This window comes from Elgaria multicarinata, chromosome 9, assembly GCF_023053635.1.
Source record: "Elgaria multicarinata webbii isolate HBS135686 ecotype San Diego chromosome 9, rElgMul1.1.pri, whole genome shotgun sequence".
NCBI classification, from domain to species: domain Eukaryota; kingdom Metazoa; phylum Chordata; class Lepidosauria; order Squamata; family Anguidae; genus Elgaria; species Elgaria multicarinata.
The window spans coordinates 38,791,436-38,809,633 of record NC_086179.1 but is presented as its reverse complement, the minus strand read 5'-3'; the positions used below and the strand labels follow the sequence as shown (position 1 = coordinate 38,809,633).

At 39.8% G+C, this 18,198-nt stretch overlaps 2 protein-coding genes and 1 non-coding gene across 4 annotated transcripts in view; all 3 read left to right on the top strand.

Moving 5' to 3' along the window:
* UBN2 (ubinuclein 2) overlaps positions 1-10,845 on the top strand; it is a 48,664-nt gene extending 37,819 nt beyond the window's left edge. For both annotated transcript variants that reach the window (XM_063133646.1, XM_063133645.1), the window contains one exon: positions 1,547-10,845. In XM_063133646.1, the coding sequence (XP_062989716.1) occupies positions 1,547-1,596 (50 nt within the window). In that variant the 3' untranslated portion in view covers positions 1,597-10,845. The remainder of the gene's footprint in view (positions 1-1,546) is intronic.
* A 2,193-nt stretch (positions 10,846-13,038) lies between these two features.
* On the top strand, positions 13,039-13,111 carry TRNAR-CCU (transfer RNA arginine (anticodon CCU)). The gene has a single exon. It is a non-coding gene; the product is annotated as a tRNA-Arg (tRNA).
* A 1,544-nt stretch (positions 13,112-14,655) lies between these two features.
* On the top strand, positions 14,656-16,509 carry FMC1 (formation of mitochondrial complex V assembly factor 1 homolog). The gene is made up of 2 exons (XM_063133644.1): positions 14,656-14,814; positions 16,217-16,509. The coding sequence occupies exons 1-2, from the start codon at positions 14,677-14,679 to the stop codon at positions 16,418-16,420; spliced, it is 342 nt and encodes a 113-aa protein (XP_062989714.1). The 5' UTR covers positions 14,656-14,676; the 3' UTR covers positions 16,421-16,509.
* The last annotated feature ends 1,689 nt before the right edge of the window (positions 16,510-18,198 follow it).

Sequence of the window (18,198 nt, the reverse complement as noted above, 5' to 3'; positions counted from 1 at the left end):
TAGGAGTGTAAACTGAGCAGAAATGGAAAAAGCCAAGAAGGACAGGAAACAATCCAATGGAGAGAAATACCTGTGGAAAGGTGGTGGAGGAGGACAATATAAACATAGCAAAGACAGGAAGAAAGAGCAGCAGAAGAAAGCCAAGATCAATGATCAAGAAAGGCAAACAGCAGCAGTAGCAACAAAAGCTCCAGTACAACATACGGGTATAATTGTTAAGAAGAAACACAAAGAACATTGCTCAGCCTGAACAGAACTGGCTGCAGTGCTCTCCCTCTAGCCTTATGAGTGTCCAACATGCTGCCTGACTGCCTTCAGAGGCCCTACTAATCACATTGCTGTAATTCAGGCTACTATTTTTCTTATTTTCATATAAACACTTGCCGTCTCAATCCAAAAGCTGGTTTTAAGCTCCCCCCCCCCCAGTTTGACCGTGGGGGTGGGGGAAGGGAAATGGGTGAGGGGAGAAGCTTAAATCTTCCTCTTCCAAAGCCTCATGATCCAGATCAGGACTGCATGCACTTGCACAAAAATAAAGGAAACATAATAGCCAGAACTACATAATGCAAGTAAAGCAGATATTTTGGCCCTCTTTAGAAGGGTTTCCACACACTGATCAATATATTTTAAGTTACCAACCCAACAAATTTGGGGGTGGGGGAAGAAACCCAACCCAGTGATTAAGCAAGGCAAGCAAATATGCACTCAGGCAGCAACATGGCCCTGTTGATCATGAGTGAGTCCCATCAACTGAGGAGCAAGGAAGCACCAGCCAGTACAGTAGCCAGCAAAAAGAATGTGGGGAAGCCAGGGGACATGCTGCTGGCTGCAAAAAGTGAATTAAAAACAAACAAAAACAAGCAACGTGCTTAACTAGAGGCAACGCAGTAGATCCGTGCTGGCCACCGGCGGCACCACTTCAGTCTGAGTCGGCCCACTCTTTGCCACAGATCAGTCAGGAAGGTACAGGACAATCAAGTTGAATAGCTGGTAATAATTTCCCCATGCAGACTCCTCAGCACCCGTTCTAACCCAGCCAGCCCTCTGTAAAGTCCTCAACTTGCTCTAATTGGCTGCTGTATTGTGATGATGGTCTTTTCCTGCTTTTTAAAATTATTATTATTACTTCTTCCATCAGATAACGAGCCCTGGGACCAAGCACCCTCCTCCATATTAACCCTTTCCCATGTATTCATGCATTTCAAGCATGTGCAAATGACAAAATGAAGTGGAGTTGCTTGGCAGTGGCAGCCAGTACTGCTGCATGTTGCCACCAAAGTAGCAAACGATGGAGGGTGCACCAGAAAGGAGAGGGGATTTTTTAAAAAAACTTTCTGTGGAGTTTAGAGGGCCCCACAATACTCAGCCTCCAGTTCTGAGTATTGGAATTCAGCAGCATTATGGGGCAATAAGTTCCACAAATTAAAATGCATTTTGTTCTAAAGACTGCCATTTTAGGATGTGCCATTTATGGGTATAGCTTCCATAATTATAAGCAAATATGCCTTACGTGAAATGTTTTCCCCTTTTCATTTTCAAATTCCAGATGGAGGCCAAAGTAAAGGGGACACTAAGTTACAGAGGAAACCCCAGTGATATCCTGATGAGCAGGGGGAGTTAAAGTGGTTCTGCTTTGCTGGTGGAGACTGACCAGTTGGGAAAGTGCTTACATGGACACAGAGCTGCTGTTTCTGTCAATGTTTACATATTCTGATCCCAAGCACTGTGGTGAGAAGAAGAAAAAGAAAACAATACTTGATCCAAGAGAGAAGGAAAAGGAGGAAAGTGTTCTTGTAAAAGCGACACATAGTTTGATCTCTCCTAAAGAACTCCCAAAGCCTTTTATCCTTTGAGTAGCTCAGAAAGGGTTGGCCAAATAGGTTCAGTTGTCAAACCTACAGCAGCACAAACCTTCTTTCAGGCTGATATCTGATAGAGGATCTGTGAAAGGAAGCTAAAATAGATGTCTACATCACGCAAGGGAGGCCATCCATCCTATTGACAAGCTGGAGACCCAGTGACGTCTACAATATATGCCAGTCGGGAACATTCTGTATAGGTTTGAATATTGTGAAGTGTAGAGCAAAAATAGTTATTTGTGTAGAAACAGAAAGGAAGAAAACGTTTTCTCCACACAAAGCCAAGGCCACTTGCCCACTATTTCTCTTTGAAGACCCTGAAGATTGCAAAGGTCTTATTTTGAGGATCTTTCACTATAGTTAATGCCATTGACCAGAACAGGGCTTTTTATGTCTCAGATGTTCAAGAGGGGGATGGGAAACATTGGAAGGTGTTTTGTAACCTGTTTTAAATCCCATTTTTAAAAATGGAACTAGAACCTCCCATTTTACTTCAGATATTCAATGAGCACTAATTTGGCTTCATCAGCCCAGATCTTGCTTTCAATATCTTCTGAAGTTTTTTTCCCCTTTAGACTTACTGTACTACTTCAGAGTTGCCTTATTTTTCATATATTACTGTAGTCCAGTAATTCCTAGTTTCTACCCTTTGTGAAGATAGTCCTGTCTGTGGTTCTCCCTCTTCTGATAGCTCTGAAAAGTTGCACACTGTATGAATTCCCAGCAAACAAAAACTATGAGCAGCTTGCTTCTGTACAAGACCTTGCTTTTTTCAGTACTGTTCAAAGCTTTCTCCAAAGAGTGGTTGAGGTGCCTTCTGCCTAGGCTTAAAATTCGTATCTCCAGTTTTCCTAAAGATCTTCATAGCTGGGAGGTATAAAACCTAACTCCACTGTTGCACAATGATACAACTTCTGGCTGACTTTATTTTTGATAGCAGTATGTTAGATGTTTGGGAAACAAATTTAGGAAACTCTTGTATTGCAGCTTATAATTAGTGCAGTAAGAATATTGGGTCAAAATATAAAGTGAGATGAAAAATCAAGAAGGCGTGACACATTCTGATGTAAAATATTTCATGGTCTTCTAATCTAGCAACCAGAGTCCCTAATAGAAAGCCTTTTCTCTCAATTAAATCTCATATGACCAGAGATATTTTCAACTTTGAGTTAGAATTGGCCAGTTTTTAACACCCCAGGTAATAAAGACCATCATCCAACAAAGGTATATGCACATGCAGGAGAGCTTGTATAACTGGAGGTTTCTTTGAAACTTCAACTGCATCCACTTGCACTGCTGAATAGAGCATTTCAAACTTATATACAGCTTGTCTGTTGAGCAGCATGAGTAGCTACAATAGAAATTTCAGAGGATTCTCTGGCTTTGTCTAGAAGTTCTACTTCATATAGCTTTATTGCATATAGCTTTATTGTCTAGTGACCAAGATTATACTTCTGCTGTCTTCTGCCAGATATTTTTTTAGTTATCAGGTTTACAAAGGTGTGCTGTTTTTTCTGAGAAAGCCAGATAGCTTATCTTACTAATTTAGATTTTTCACTAATTGTATATGTAAAAACATGCATATATTTAAAAAATATATAATATATACATAGTAACTGAATGTTGGGTTGAGCCCATTAATAAAGAACTTTGCACAAAATTGTGAATAACAGATAAGCTCAATTTAAATCTTGAACTTTTACCTTTATACAAGGTAAACAAAGGGCTTTTCAAAAACTTCCTTAAGTAGTTTGGTAGAGGAAATTATAATGTTAAGTAGCCATACTTTGTTGAAACAGTTTTTGGCTCATATATTCTCCAAAGCCTTCGATTCCCCAAAATATTAATTGGTTTCTTTACTTTTCTTACTTGATTTGCTTACCCTTGAGATAAAGATAAAACATCTTTGTTCCCCACAAGCATATCTTCCATGCATAAACAAAGTCTTCAGTTCTCTGAGGGTTTGTTGCTACATTGTTAGTTTCTCCCTTGTGGCAACAAAAAGTCTGTGTTGCAAATTAAGTATATATTTTTAAATTGTGGATATGTTGAAATTGCTAACTTTTACTCTGGCACAAAATGATATATAACAGATAAGGCTTGAGACAGAGGAACATGTTTGCAATCTGTTTCAAGAAATACCATTAAACATGAGGTTACATCTGCTAACCATACAAGGAATTTGACACATGGTGAGCCTTTCCAGGCTATATTATGAAAACTACGTCTTTGATAGATAGTATTCACTTTCCCCGTTCTGTTTGTTACTAGAGGGAACAGAAGAGGACAAGTGAATATTACCTACTTAAATGAAGCAGGGAAGAGAATATTACCCATTAGCAGTACTAAAGCAGCAATCCAGGCTGTTTTGGGTCACTGCAGCAACCTTCTCCCTTTCCCAGTGACCCAGAAGTGGCATGGATCGGTGCTTTAGCACTGCTGTTTGAGACCCCTACCCTAACCACCCCAACACCCAAGCTAGCATTAACAACAGATGAAAAGTGCCACTGCAAGGGCAGATGCAGGGGGTCTGGTGGGCCATCAGAAATGGCATGTGGACTACTTTTTGCACTCCTGCTCTAGTATATGATGGTAGAAAGTATGGATCGTCAAACCTTTTCAGGCAAGGTCTTAGCTTTTTCTTCCAGACATTTTTCACTTCTAGAAATAACATGCTAAAGAGAATTCGTAGTAGTCTTACTTCCTTTTAAGGTTTTCCATATTTTCAAAGCAAATGTTTAGTTCTGGTGAAAGTTTAAGTTACTAGAGAATGAAAACTAGCCCTACAGAATAGAATAGCATATGTTGCCTTCTATCTGTCATCCAACATATTGCATGCATATTCTGGTAGTATATTAAATTGATTAAAGAGTTAATGGGTCAGACAATATAGCAATTCAGTTGGAGCTTTTTTGGCTAAATATCCAAACCGGAACAATCTGGGCACATGTCTAACTTTCTCAACCAACCAACTGGATGTATCTGGTCATATTGAGTTAAAATAGTGATAGATACCAGGTGTTCCCGATGTACTCTCTTAAAAAAAAAAAAGGATGTTGAGACTGGAATGAATCTTAACAGTGATTCCCAGTGGTGTTGTTTTAAAATAAAGGGGCATAGAGACATGAGCTGGCTATTCCAGAACTGATGAAGAGGCTACTAATGGTATCAGCAGCATTCCAGTACAAAGTTTAATTTGGTGTAGTTCTTGCACACAAAGTCTTCATTTAGGCCATTTTTAAGAATCTGACTTGTATTAAATGCCTATGGGAATTTGCTCTTGTAATAAATCCCCTCAGTATTCACAAGCAATAAGAGTCAAAGCTGTCATTCTGGACAGCTGAGCTGAATTGATTGAGGACTTGGGAGTTAAAATGGCAAGCTCACTCTGAGCCTCAAATACAAGCAATAATTTTCAAATACAGGTTTTGAAGCTGAATATCTTTTAAATTATGCCTTGTGCTATGTGTATTTAACCCTATAGGGGCACAATAGCAATTACTAGGTTATTTGGGATGTCTGCAAAGTATGGAGAAAGGCATTGAACTACAAGATGCAAAACTTCAGATGTCTTAATACATGGCTCTCCCCTACCCCCAAGATAAAAGTTAATGGCTTAAATCATTCCATTTTGCTCAGCCTTTTATATTGTATTGTTTCTAGGAAGACTGATGGGAATGTTGAGTCAAAGTCCCAAGTGTGGGTGCTGTGGGTTTGACATCTGTTTCCATGAAATTAGAAGTGATTTTTTATCCTTTAGGCTTGAGTGGGGCAGGCAACCAAGGTACGCTCCCTCCTGTTCTTAGCTGGCTAATCCAACCTACATATAGCCTCCGCTTGATCCAAAGCAGCTGATGTAAAAGTAAAGATTCTGCAATTCCCAAGCTACCATCAGTTATAGTGAACCATAACCATCTGTCAGAAGAATTTTTTAGGAACCCCAACTCTCTTATCATGTTTGCTGCTACATTCATGAAAAGAACTTTTGGCTATAAGTCAATTTAAATCTAGTTTACAGATTGGTTTTAGAGTTCTTTGCCCACAAGATCATTAGAGTGTCTTGGTTTCTTGGAGTGCATTGGCAAAAGGTATAGCGATTCCTCTTATTATTATTTTATTTTTGGACTTTTCAGGATAGTATTGCAGGAAAAAAAGCAAAACCTGCAATCAAGCTAAGCTTTGGAAGGTTTTCATCCATTTCTCTTCCTATGTAGGAGGTCACTGTAGTCACTTGCTCTGTTTTCCAAAAATGTTACACAGAGGTAAATATAGTATATGAACAACTGGTCAACCAATGTTTTATGCAATTATAATTTTATGGAAACCTTTAAATGTTTTTATATAATTTTGTTTTGTCTCTGAATGGTGTTACCCCTCCAACTTACTTGATTCAGGCCTTTGTCCTTTGGTTAAGTGCCTTTTCTTTTTGTTCCCTCCTTTTCCTACAAAGTATACTCAGAGGTCCTAAAGTGCTAGGAGGTATTTGGAAGAACCTTGAACCTGCCAAGATGACTATATGGCTGTTAAAATGACTTTTCCCTTCTGTAATTAGTGTTCAATGTGTGTAATGTTATAGCTGCTGTACCATGACATACATTCTTATGTGCTTGCTTTGACATGCAGCAGTATTCCCGAGAGTCCTAATGTTCCATCTGTTTTCTGTAGCATTAATGTTTACTTATGAAGGTGAGCACTGATACAGGTCAGAGTATATAGTAACTACATGTTTTTGAGCAACAGTAAGGAAGTGGTTGATGGGAAACCAACTGAGGCATTCCCATTGGAATTTCAGGTTGCAAGTTAATATAGTGCCAGTCTGGTAATGGTATAAATATTGAATTCATTCATTTATTACATTTCTATCTCTGAATAATCGTGAGCTGGCATTCTTAAAAGTTGAAGTAATTCCCTACAAAAGAGAATGTTCTTAGCATGAAATAGTTAGACCAGAACATTTCCACAGGGTACAGAAATTAAATTTGAATAAGTACAATTATTATCAGACTAGCAAGCTATTTCAGCTTTGGCAGCAAAAAAAAAAAAAAGAAGAAGCTTACTCTGCAGCTAAAACTGAATCCTTTTCATATGGCTCTACCCGTGCCTGATAGACCTGCTGCTTTGGATCACTGTCTGGTGGTGAGAGTAGTAACTGAATATTCTAAATTAATCAGACTTGCAGTTCACCAAATACAACGAGATCTTTCTTGTGTTGCTCAGAAATGTATTTTTAAATCTTTGTCAAAATAATCTTGCTATATGTAGCATACTTGCTAAATTAAAGAGTAGTGAAATAGTTTCATACAAATGATCACAGCAAGATTTCACTTCATGTCAAAATTCCTTTTTTTCCCTTTTCTTTTTTTTTACAAACGTTACTGTGGTAAATCAATTAACTGGTGAGAATTAGAATGCAGCCTAGAAATCAAAATCATGTATTTTAAATCTGGTTATATATTTGTAAAACTTAAATTTGGGTTTTTTAACAGTATATTATTTAACAAGATTCTATTATATCCTAGAAACAAATCTGTGTACTGTCTAAAATCAACTCTGAATGGATGGTTGGGCACTCTGAATAAGCTTAAATAACCATCACATAGTAATAGGTGAAGGTAGCTCAGGATGTGTCTTCTATATAGAGAGTAGCATTTTTTCTTATTGTAGAGGAGACTGTCCTTCCTCCACTCAAGAAAGATTTTGAATACACTTATTAGAAGGGAAGATATGGGTTGTCATGCTGCTGCTTGTTGGAGTATATAGCTATGGCTTAAAATTGAGTTTTAAGGACTTGAAGCAATTTGGAAAGAATGAGCATCTCCTTTGCTCTTAACTTAATTTTATCCATTAAAAAGAATTTCCCAAATGTGACATTCTCTGTGGATGGAGGGGATAGGAAAATTGTTATATGGAATCAGTGTGACAGTTCATAAATTACTGTCAGTCTGTTCTGAACCCTTTCTCAGCACTGCATTGCTCTATTCTTTTTCTTTTTCCCCTTTTAACAGTTCCTATGTTTTGTAGTTGAAGTGACTTGAAGAGCTTTGAGTGTCAGCTAAGGAACCAGCTGGACCCACCTCTCCAGGAAATGTAAAGTTCATGGGTTGAATCCAGATTTAAGTTTGTGCAAAGGGGTTGGTGGGAGTGGACTTCCCTGTTCTACCTCCTAACACAGAGGACTGGGAGATCCTGTTAAGTGGAGTAGGCTGTGGTGTGGAGAGCAGAGGGAAAAGGGGGATCCCTCCAAATTGGAAGAATTGCCTCTGTGAGCAGAATTCTACTTCTGCCCATCCTGTTGCAGATACCTAAATCTGAATCCAATCCCTTCTTTAGACCACTCCCAGTCCTTTACTCTAGTTGAATTTCTATTCCCATAGCGCAAAACAAGGCTTCTCTAACTTCATTTTACAATAAATGTTAATTTTTGTGCGAGAAAGAGTATCTTTGTTCCATCTAACTAAAAATAATTTCTGAAGCCTTCTTAACTGTAATCGGTTGATCTAATGGTAAAAACAACATTAGGATACACTACATTTTATTACTGCTCACCTTGCTCAGTACTGAGGCATTTTCACTTGGTGTGCCAATGCTTAACAGTAGAGATGAGTGAGGGTGTTCTTGCCCAATGTAAAAATAAATTGGGAGAAACCAGCAAACTTTTAAGGATCTAAATAGTAGGCATGGCACTCAAAGCTTAGAGGTGAGTGGTTTCCAGCACTAGAGGGAGTTTTATTTTCAGCCTCTCCCTTCTCTATAAGGCCTTAGTTTGATTTTAGAAAGCAGTAAAATAAACTATGCATATAGCTAGATTTCACATTCAGTATTATGTATACTTTCCCCCTGATAATGTAACATCTACCCAAAGAAACATGACAATATCCCTTTGAATGTGTATACTACAGGAATATTTTTGTAACATGGAAATTAAACTCTAGATAAAAATCTGAAATGCTTTCAGTAGTACAAAGCTAATGTCACGAGAGGCTTCATGGGATACTAAAATCTGATGGTGTTATGCATTGAATATGCAGACATAAAAAGTAACAGGGTGAAGTTTTCCTCTTTTTACCACCACCAAATGGAAATTAGTAAATCTGCAAGTGAATAAATACCTCACCTGTACAGAGAGCAATGTCAGACAGCTAACTAGATCTCCCTCTAGGCAGAATCTCCTTTAAATGTAAGTTGCATTGGGATCCGAATATTTTTCTGCTGCCTCTTGCACCCTCCAGTGTTGGACCTTCTGTGGATTGAAGAATTCAGAAGATGCCCTGATGTGGCAACTGGTGCACTTCTTTACTTGCAATCTCAGTGTTGGCAATAGATTTAAATAGTTTTAAAAGTATTTCGACTGCTAGCTAGCAAAAAGTCCATTACATTTACTTTACTTAAATAAGATTATCTTCACTTTCTCAGAAGCTGCTGAGCAGTGTTACATTGTTAGCATTATAAACTAGCTCCCCCCAATCAATATTTTTTACCACACTCAGTACCTGGATATTACATATAATGGTTAACTTAATGTTAGTATTTTCTAGGTAATCAGATGATTTCTATTGTTTGGCATCTGTGTGGTTATAAATGTGGAGTGTTAAGCTGAAATAATTCATTTCAGAACACAAGCATAAGATACTTTTCCTAATAAAATTCATCAACAGTAGAACTTCCAAATTTAAAAGCTAACAATTCTATTGTAGTACAAACCCTGCTGAATATAGTATCTGTGATTGTGTTCTCTTTTTAACATTTGGTGGAAAAATCAGCTTTTAAGAGCTGGCCAACTATACAAAATGAGGAGCAAAGAAACTTCCACAAGGTTAGCTCACTATTTGATAAAACTGACACATGAATACTTATACACAATCAATCACAATAGTTTTTGTGTGGCCTTCTTTAATGTAACAAGTTTTCTTATCAAGTAGTGGTGCTGTAATAAACCATACTTCGCAAACTCACCTGAAGCAGTAATTCTGTTCTGTGTATAGCTTGGTTCCACAATATATAGGCTTACTTGCTAGTTACTACCTGAATATTTCTAAAACTAGGGGAAAGCCTGTGGCTTCATGTGGGGAAGAGTACTCCCTTAAAGTAAATTCATGTGATATGTACTCCATGCAATGAACATAAATAGCTTCTCCAAGTGATGAGGGGTATGAGTAGCCAAGCACAGCTACTTAGAGACTGGTGCCAACTCCTTTTGGTTTTGCTTTTTAGGGAGATGTGTTCTGTTGAGGTGAAGGGATACTAGATTCTAAAGAAATGATTTTATCTTTTCCTCCTCTCTCAAACTGAATCTGAACACAATATTTGAATTAACTTTTTTTGTAATAATCTCAGGACCTGAAAGATTGTAGCATAGTGTGTCTTAAATAATGTATTGTACCAGCCATGAATTTTGTAAATACCCGTCACCCTCCTTTTTGTATTTTTTTTAAGTATGTGGGGCTCCTTACCACAAGAATTGGTGCCTGCTTACTTTCTATGTAAAACTGGAGTAGGAAAAAGGGAAAGCTGCTGCCACAAAAAGCCTGCACCAGTTCTAAATGTGCATTCAGGCTTGTTCCATTTTAAAAATGCAACTGAATTAGCTGGGAAGCAAATACTTTCCCTCCTAGCACACTTTTTCATGGGTTAGACCTGAAGAATAAAATAGTAAGTAACATGTATTTGTTCTAAAATCTCATTGCTTGAGATGTCTAGAAGAGAGTGATTTTACTTCAAGGACCTACCTGCCTCTAGGGTCCAGAAATTACTCTCTCCCAGTTTCACTCTTCCAAACAGGGTGCAGATTATTTTTGGTGGGGGCAACAGGCTTCCTCTGAGAACCCATCTGTAGCTAGCTAGCAGATATCTAATCTGAAGTGGGAGCCTTGTTCAATTGAGTGTAGATGTACCTGTCTTTAAGCATGGCAGGGCCTTCATGAGTGTTTTTCTTTTGTATGTGTCATGTGTCTGTGCTGTATTAAATAAAAGAGGAATGTACATATAAGCCTGTTTGATGTAAATTATTTACTAAACTTTTATATTTTACCCTTCTGTCTAGTAAACTAAACATGCAAGGTAGCTAACAAATATAAATGCATATTTAAAACCCAGTAAAAATAAACTGACAAATCCATGGGGGGGTGGGAAATAATGCAGCCAATACTGCTTTAGAGTACAATAAAAGCAAAACCGCCCAGAGAGCTCCGGCTATTGGGCGGTATAGAAATGTAATTAATAAATAAATAAATAAAACCTATCACAACAAATGTTGATTAGTCCCACCCCAAATAATCACTAAAACATATTCACAGAACAACAGAAAGTAAGTAGTGGGCCAAGGTAATCTTTTGGCTGAAGAGAAATACTCTGCTTACTCACAGTGGCTGAAAAGGCTCTTCTACCTCATGGGGATATGAATCAGGGTTTTGGCCAGGGATATAGAGGTGGGTAGGTTCATCTGGAAGAGGCAGAACTTAAGCCAGGGATGGGAAATGTGTGGCCCTTCAAATGTTGGGCTGCAGCTCCCATCATTCTTCACCATTGGTTATGGTGGGTAGGAGTGATGCGGAGTTACGATCCAACAACTGGAGGATCAGATATTCCCCACTGCTAATTTAAGCTATCCTGGTCCTAGGCAGGTTAGTGTTTTAAATATCTTTGAATTGAGCCTGCAAGCAGATTTAGTGCCAGAAAAGATAACCTAGGAGGGTTTTATAAACAGCCTGTCAGATCTCAGTTGAGTCTTACAGGTGTATTCTGTACCAGCTGAGGCTTTCAGACAGAACACGTATTCCCCCATATATAGTACAATACAGTTGTCTAATATGGATGTTACCAAGACATGCATGACTGTTCAGTCAGACCTCACCAGTTCTCCCAGTTTAAAAAAGCCTTAGCTTTTAGGAGTGGAACTGGATGTGGAAACACCCCCAAGCTGTGAACCAGTTCCATTTACAACACATTGTACATCTATATGTGGATCAGATTTATTCCCAACCAGCAGTACTTCCTCACTGCTATGAGCTTGTCTCAGATAAGCTGATGAGTACAGATCTTGGTTTGCAGCAAGTCTGGTTTAGATGATGGATGATCAGAGTAAAACTGAAGCTGGTTCCTAGTTACTTGTTCCTAGTCCGGTTTCCTAATTCAACAAAGATGTGTGAGCAGTCTAAATAAAGTGCTGAAGTTTATATGCCCCTGCACCCTAAAATAAGCTTTGAACTACAGTATATCATATATCTCCATGACCATAAGACAGTCCTATTTCAGATACAGCTCAGCCTTTATGCCCTGGGGCCCCCATTTAGAAATAAGGTACTGTGGGTTTTGAATCCCAAAATAAGCTTTGGGTCACCAGTGAGAGACTACCCCTTACAAGAGGTAGTCTTATCATATTTTTTAAAAATATGATAAGCAGTCTACTCAATAAATAATCTTGAAATGAGAAGATAAATTTCAAAGTTGGAAGAATGATCAAATCCACCATGCAGGCATGCATGCAAAAAATACGGATGTTTTTTTTTTAAAAAAAATACCTTGTACAAGCATAGCAGATATGACCAACAAAATTAAGATGGAAGAGACCAAAGCTCTGCGTTTTCTAAAGCTACAAACCTGAGAAAGTACCAGTGGGACTTACTTCCGAGTAAACATGCAAAGGCTGTAAAACGGTTATTCTTTTGCAATGTGTTTGTCAACGAAACTCTAAATGCTCGCTTTTGACAGTCTTCCTGGCTATTGTCTTTCTTCTACGCTCATCAACATGCAAACTTTGATAAGCAAAAGCAACAACTCAAGAGTTCATTCTTAATAGCCAATGAGGTAGACACACATCGTCTGAACAGAAGAAGTACAAAAAGGAAGCCTCAAAGCCTGGCCTCTTTGATGTATATTCTCTCATCGCTTCCTTTATATTTCCAACACCTGCTCCACGTATGCAAGATTCTGATCGGAACAGGAAGTGTTGTCTGAAAAAAATGCTATACCTTCGAAATCTACCTTCTAAATGTATCTGATTTTTCTATGGCCGCCGCCGCGCACTGTGATACGTCCAGAAATCTGTGGTGTAATTTCCGTTTTTTTAAACGTCACAGAATCACCGAATGATAACGTTTAACGTACTTCAAAAGGGTGGGATTTAACTACGAATTGTAACATGAGCTACAATTGCATGATTGGAAGAATCCGGATCGTGTCAGCCCCAGTGGCCTAATGGATAAGGCATTGGCCTCCTAAGCCAGGGATTGTGGGTTCGAGTCCCATCTGGGGTGGTCTTTTTCCCCCCTCCCCCTGCTCAATTTACATTTTGATACAGTTTTGATGCCATGCACTGGACTTCTCAGCACCCAACTAGCGTTATACTATAACGTTACTGTATGTGATGTTAGGAAGGCAGAATAGTAACATAGGCTGACTGAACTTCTCCAAGTATTTCTCTAGAGTAAGTTTGTTATTTTGCTTTTTATTCAAAAGGACAGAGGTACCTATGCGAATCTGCTGCGTATTAATTTCGCTATGAAGCTATACTGCCATTTAGCAATAAACTCTCTTTGCTACAGTGCATGGTGTTGAAGTGATATTTGAGATTATATTGAAAAATATAGAGGTGGGGGTGGAGAATCAGCAATACTTGAGCCTGGGGTCCGCGAAAAATTATTCCAGCTAATGGCTTCTAATCGAGGTAGATAATACTCTCCGCCAAGAATTTCGTCCCGTACAAGGGCGCGTCGTTCAACCCATGGACGTATAATGTTTTACAAGCAGGAAAAATGCTACGGTTTCGCCTTTTTTAATTTAAATATCAACAAAAGGTCATGCTGAAACGTTATACATAATATATTAAATATAAGATAGTATGGATTTGGCTATTTTATGGGGATATATTCATTTTAAAGCGGATTGCATTTAAATGTGAGGACATTACAACTTGGGAGCAGGATACCTGAAAGAGCGTCTTCTCCCCTATCAACCTGCCCCTTCACTGAGGTCATCCGAGGGCCTGCTCTTGGTGGTTCCACATAGACCCATCCTCCGATTGGAGTCCACCAGGGGAAGAGCCTTCGGAGTGGTGGCCCCCCTCCTATGGAATTCCTTTCCTGTGGAGGTCAGGCAGGCTCCAACTTTGTCTTCCTTTCGGAGCCTCCTGAAAAACTATGTTTCAGGAAGCCTTCCCTTGATAACCAGCCAGGGCTCACTTTGCATTTTGCTTCTTTTAAAAATCTATTTTTAATGTGTTAATTTTACCTTGTACACCGCTCGGAAATTTTGAATGGGGAGCGGTTAAATATAAGGCTCGCCTTGAGATTGGACGGGCGAATGAATAAATGGGGGGTCATCATCTTGGGGATCGAGGTGGTTCCTTTGAACACTTTCAGGGGCGACATACTACTGGCGACTGAAGCCCATTGAGAGGCAGGGTTGGAGACACCGTCTTTTTTCTACGGCTGCTCCTAACCAGCACCGAACTTCTTTGCGGTAACTTCCAGTGAACGCTGACCCTGCCCCAACTTGAGGCGTGTGGCAACGACTGCAACTCCCATAACTCCCAGCCAGCATGGACAATGGCCATGATGGCAGGGAAGTATGGGAGTTGTAGTTCAACACATGTAGAGGGCGCTAAGTTGGGAAAGACTGCCTAAGTCGATTCGCTTGAGCTGCTCTGAAGTTAGGGACGAGACTACCAAGGTTTGGGCGCGGCTTGGATCGTGACTCGTTGAGCCGTTGCCTCTGGCAGGAGAAAGGCCTATTTCTTATTGGTCGTTGGTTGAAGGAGTAGCGCTCTGATTGGCTGCATTCTGCGGGCTAGAGGGCGAGCGAAGAACTTTCGATAGGGAAGATGGCGGCGCTCGGGCCGCCTCTTCGCACCTTTCGTAGCCTAATGCACGAGCTCCGTTATGCTCAAGGAGAGGCCGGCCGCTCCTACCGGGACTCCCCGGCTTATCAGTATTTGAGGGAGGCCTTCCGCGCACACCGGGTATGTTGGCGAGGCGGGGGCAGCTTTGGATGCAAGGGACCTTTCTAGGACTCGCTATCTCGTAACTGCTCACATCATTTGCTTTGATAGTGTCCCAGGTTCCCACCGTTTTCGATTTCGGGGGACTAGCCACAGTGGTGCTCCAAACTTTTGGGTTGAAGGCTTGAGAACAATCTGAACTAGATGAACCCTTGGTCTGATCCAGCATGACAATTACTATGTTCTTACAGGATTTTGTTAATAGCTAAACCATGACTAAAATCTAATAATAATAATGATGATGATGATGTTCATGACTATTACTTTTTGGAAGTAGATTACTGTCATGCACACTGCCTGGGGCTGCCCTAGATGACTAACTTCCAGTTCCACTAGAGAAGATTGTATAGTACATTTTGTACCTCCGCTATCTACTGCCCCCACCCCCTTTCTCTGGATACAATTTGTGATGTGCTGCACTTTTAAACAACTTGAGCCTTCCATTGAGTGGTGGAAGCTGTCTTTTCATCTCTCCTTTCACAGCTAATAGAGTCCTCTGGAAATAAACTTTATGTGAGGGAATAAAAAATGTTCTTAGGGGAATCCTCACAGATGTGTTTATATGATCAAATTCTTACAACTGAGCTAAGCAGCCATACCACCTTACGCTGGTGCCCCAACTGTGCTGGTGTGCGAACTTTCCAAGCTGATAGACTGGCCTCAGTTTTCCATGCTTTGGAAAACTAATGTCCCATTTAGGGGACTGCCTTTGAAGACTTTTTTGGAAACTGCAGGTAGGCCACAATGCAGCTCTGAGATTTCTAACTGGGACTGGGTGTTGTGGTCATATTACACTTGTTCTATACCAACTGTGTTGGCTCCTAGTCCATTTCTAGAGCCAATTCAAAATGCTGGTTTTGACCTTTAAAATCTATCATGGCTTAGGAACAGGGTACTTGAAGGGTTGCCTATTTTCATATGTATCCATCCATACATTCTGGTCTCTTGTGATGGTCCCCACCATCTTGCTGGTAGTGCTGCAATCATGCAGTGCTCTCCCCAGAGAGGTTTGCCTGACAGCAAACTTATTATCCTTTCTGCACCGGTTTTATTTTCCTAAAGATTTCGGTATTAAATCTGTTACCTGGTTTATCTTTCTATTATTATTATTATTATTATTATTATTATTATTATTATTATTATGTAAACTGCTCTGAGAATATGATTGAATGGTATAAGTGCCACTCTTGCAGACAGGAGAGAATCCACCAGTGGGGTGACACTGTGCTGCTGAAGGTCCCTCTGCTTTATATCATGTAGGAATGTAGCCTCTATTTGTCCCTAAGCAACATACTAAAAATCTCCTGAAAATCTAGAATGAAAGTACTAAATTTCTTATGTTCATCTTCTTCTCTATCTCCAGGTAACCAGTGAAAAATTATGTAGGGCTCAACATGACCTACATTTTCAGGCTGCCACCTATCTCTGTCTTCTGCGTAGTGTCCGGGAGCACTTAGCACTACATAAAGAATATCATGGAAAAGGAGAGCGGTCAGCAGAGGAAGTGGCTGGACTTGTAGGCCTTAAACTACCACGGCAACCTGGAGGGAAAGGATGGGAGCCATAGATATAAAGGGAGAATACTTCACAATAACTTTATAATGAACAGTGTTTTCCAAGACACTGTATTTGTTTAAATAAAATGCTTGTATTAAATATAGGATTTCTGATTAGGTATTTGTGTTGCCCTTAAGTTTAAAGTATGTTTAGAGCAATTGTCTCCAAGATCTTCTGATAATTATGTACGGAGTTAATTATTCAATGCTCATTTTCAGCCTGATAGCACTACCAAAGTGAAGTGTTAGCTGTAGTGAGAAAACAATGTAGAATGTGCCTGTGATGAATACTGCATTGTCTTTTCAGTTAAGATCTTCCCAGATTCCTTGAGCAAGAAATACCAATTTAAGCTGTAATTCTATGCACATTTACCTGAGGGTAAATCCCACTAAACAGTGGGACCTATTTCTGAGTAAACCTACATAGGCTTCCACTGTTAATACTATCTTGGAATCTGGTAGTTTTAAAGGGCCCAAATGTCAGAACCTGGAAACTTCACAATTCTTTAAAAGGAAAATCATCTCCTGAAAGACCACAGCAAGCTTTTTAAGAACTGATGAGATATAATAAATACAGCTGGTCTACTTAACCTAGCAGTAATATTTTCTACTAACTGAAGGTTCCATGAAGTCTTCAAAGGCAACTCCATAAACAACACAATCTAATCTTGAGTTACCTGGTTATGGATAACTGCCCAGGCTATCTCTGTCCAGGAGAGATTGTAGCTGGTACACCACCCTAAGCTGCTGAAAGACATTGTATGCTATGGGTGGCACTTGAAAATTCAGTGGCAATGATATATCTAACTGCATCTCTAGATTGTGAACCTAATCCTACAATTTAATCTTGACCTGGCCAGGATGAATCCCTTCTTCCTGCCATGATAAGATAGATCACCTGCCAGCAGTTTCTGTTTGTCTGCATTAAGTTTGTTTATTGGCCTTTGACCAGTCCAACACATCACCATTTTACCTGAAGCCAACAAAAGAAAAATAACGGGGTATTATCAAATACTGATGACACCTCAACCCAGTTCACGTCATTTGGTTGTTCCATATAGCTGTTAAATCACATTAAGTCATAGTTTAAAAAAATACTTTTTAGCTGTCCTGTTCTATGTGATTTTGTTGTGATTTTATTGTTTTTACTGATCATGTGATATTCCATAATTTATAAATAATGCATTAAAAAGCATGCGAGACAAATCTCCTAGGATATGCCTCGAGACCAAGCAGTAGTTTCCCAGCACTACCTTCTGGAACCATCAGGCCAGGTAGGAGTGAAACTAGGATGCTATGGTCAATGGTACCAAAAGTTCCAAGAAAAGAATGGTTATGCTCTTCACCCCTCTCCTAGTACAGGCCATCCACTGGAGGGACCAAAGTATGACCATGCCAGTGCCAAGCTTGAAAGCCAATTGAAATGGATCGAAATAATCCATTTCATCTCAACCAGGGCCCTGGGAAGTTGTTCTCACACTCTGCTTCCCAGGAATAACAGCCCAAGGCAACAGCAATCTGGCCCAACCATTGGTCAGAGAAGGAGCAGTTGCAGGGAATGTGCTCCCCCCTCCCTACCAGAAAGAACACTTGGCTCTAACACAGTTGTCTTGAGATTGGAAAGCAGACTAGTTGGTGGCAACGGCTAGGTTCTTGGGGCCTTTGGGAAGCTGCATCCCTTTCTTCCCAGGAATGACATCAAGCCAAGGGGGAGATCAGTCTGGCCCATTCATCAGCCAGAGAAGGAGCAGTTAGTTCCTCTCTGAGAAACAATACACTATTGCAAATG

Bases quoted from the DNA above. Each gene is read 5' to 3' on its own strand.
- FMC1 (XM_063133644.1), top strand. From the start codon at position 14,677: ATGGCGGCGCTCGGGCCGCCTCTTCGCACCTTTCGTAGCCTAATGCAC. The intron at 14,815-16,216 runs GTATGTTGGCGA...CTCTATCTCCAG, and splicing joins AGGCCTTCCGCGCACACCGG to GTAACCAGTGAAAAATTATG.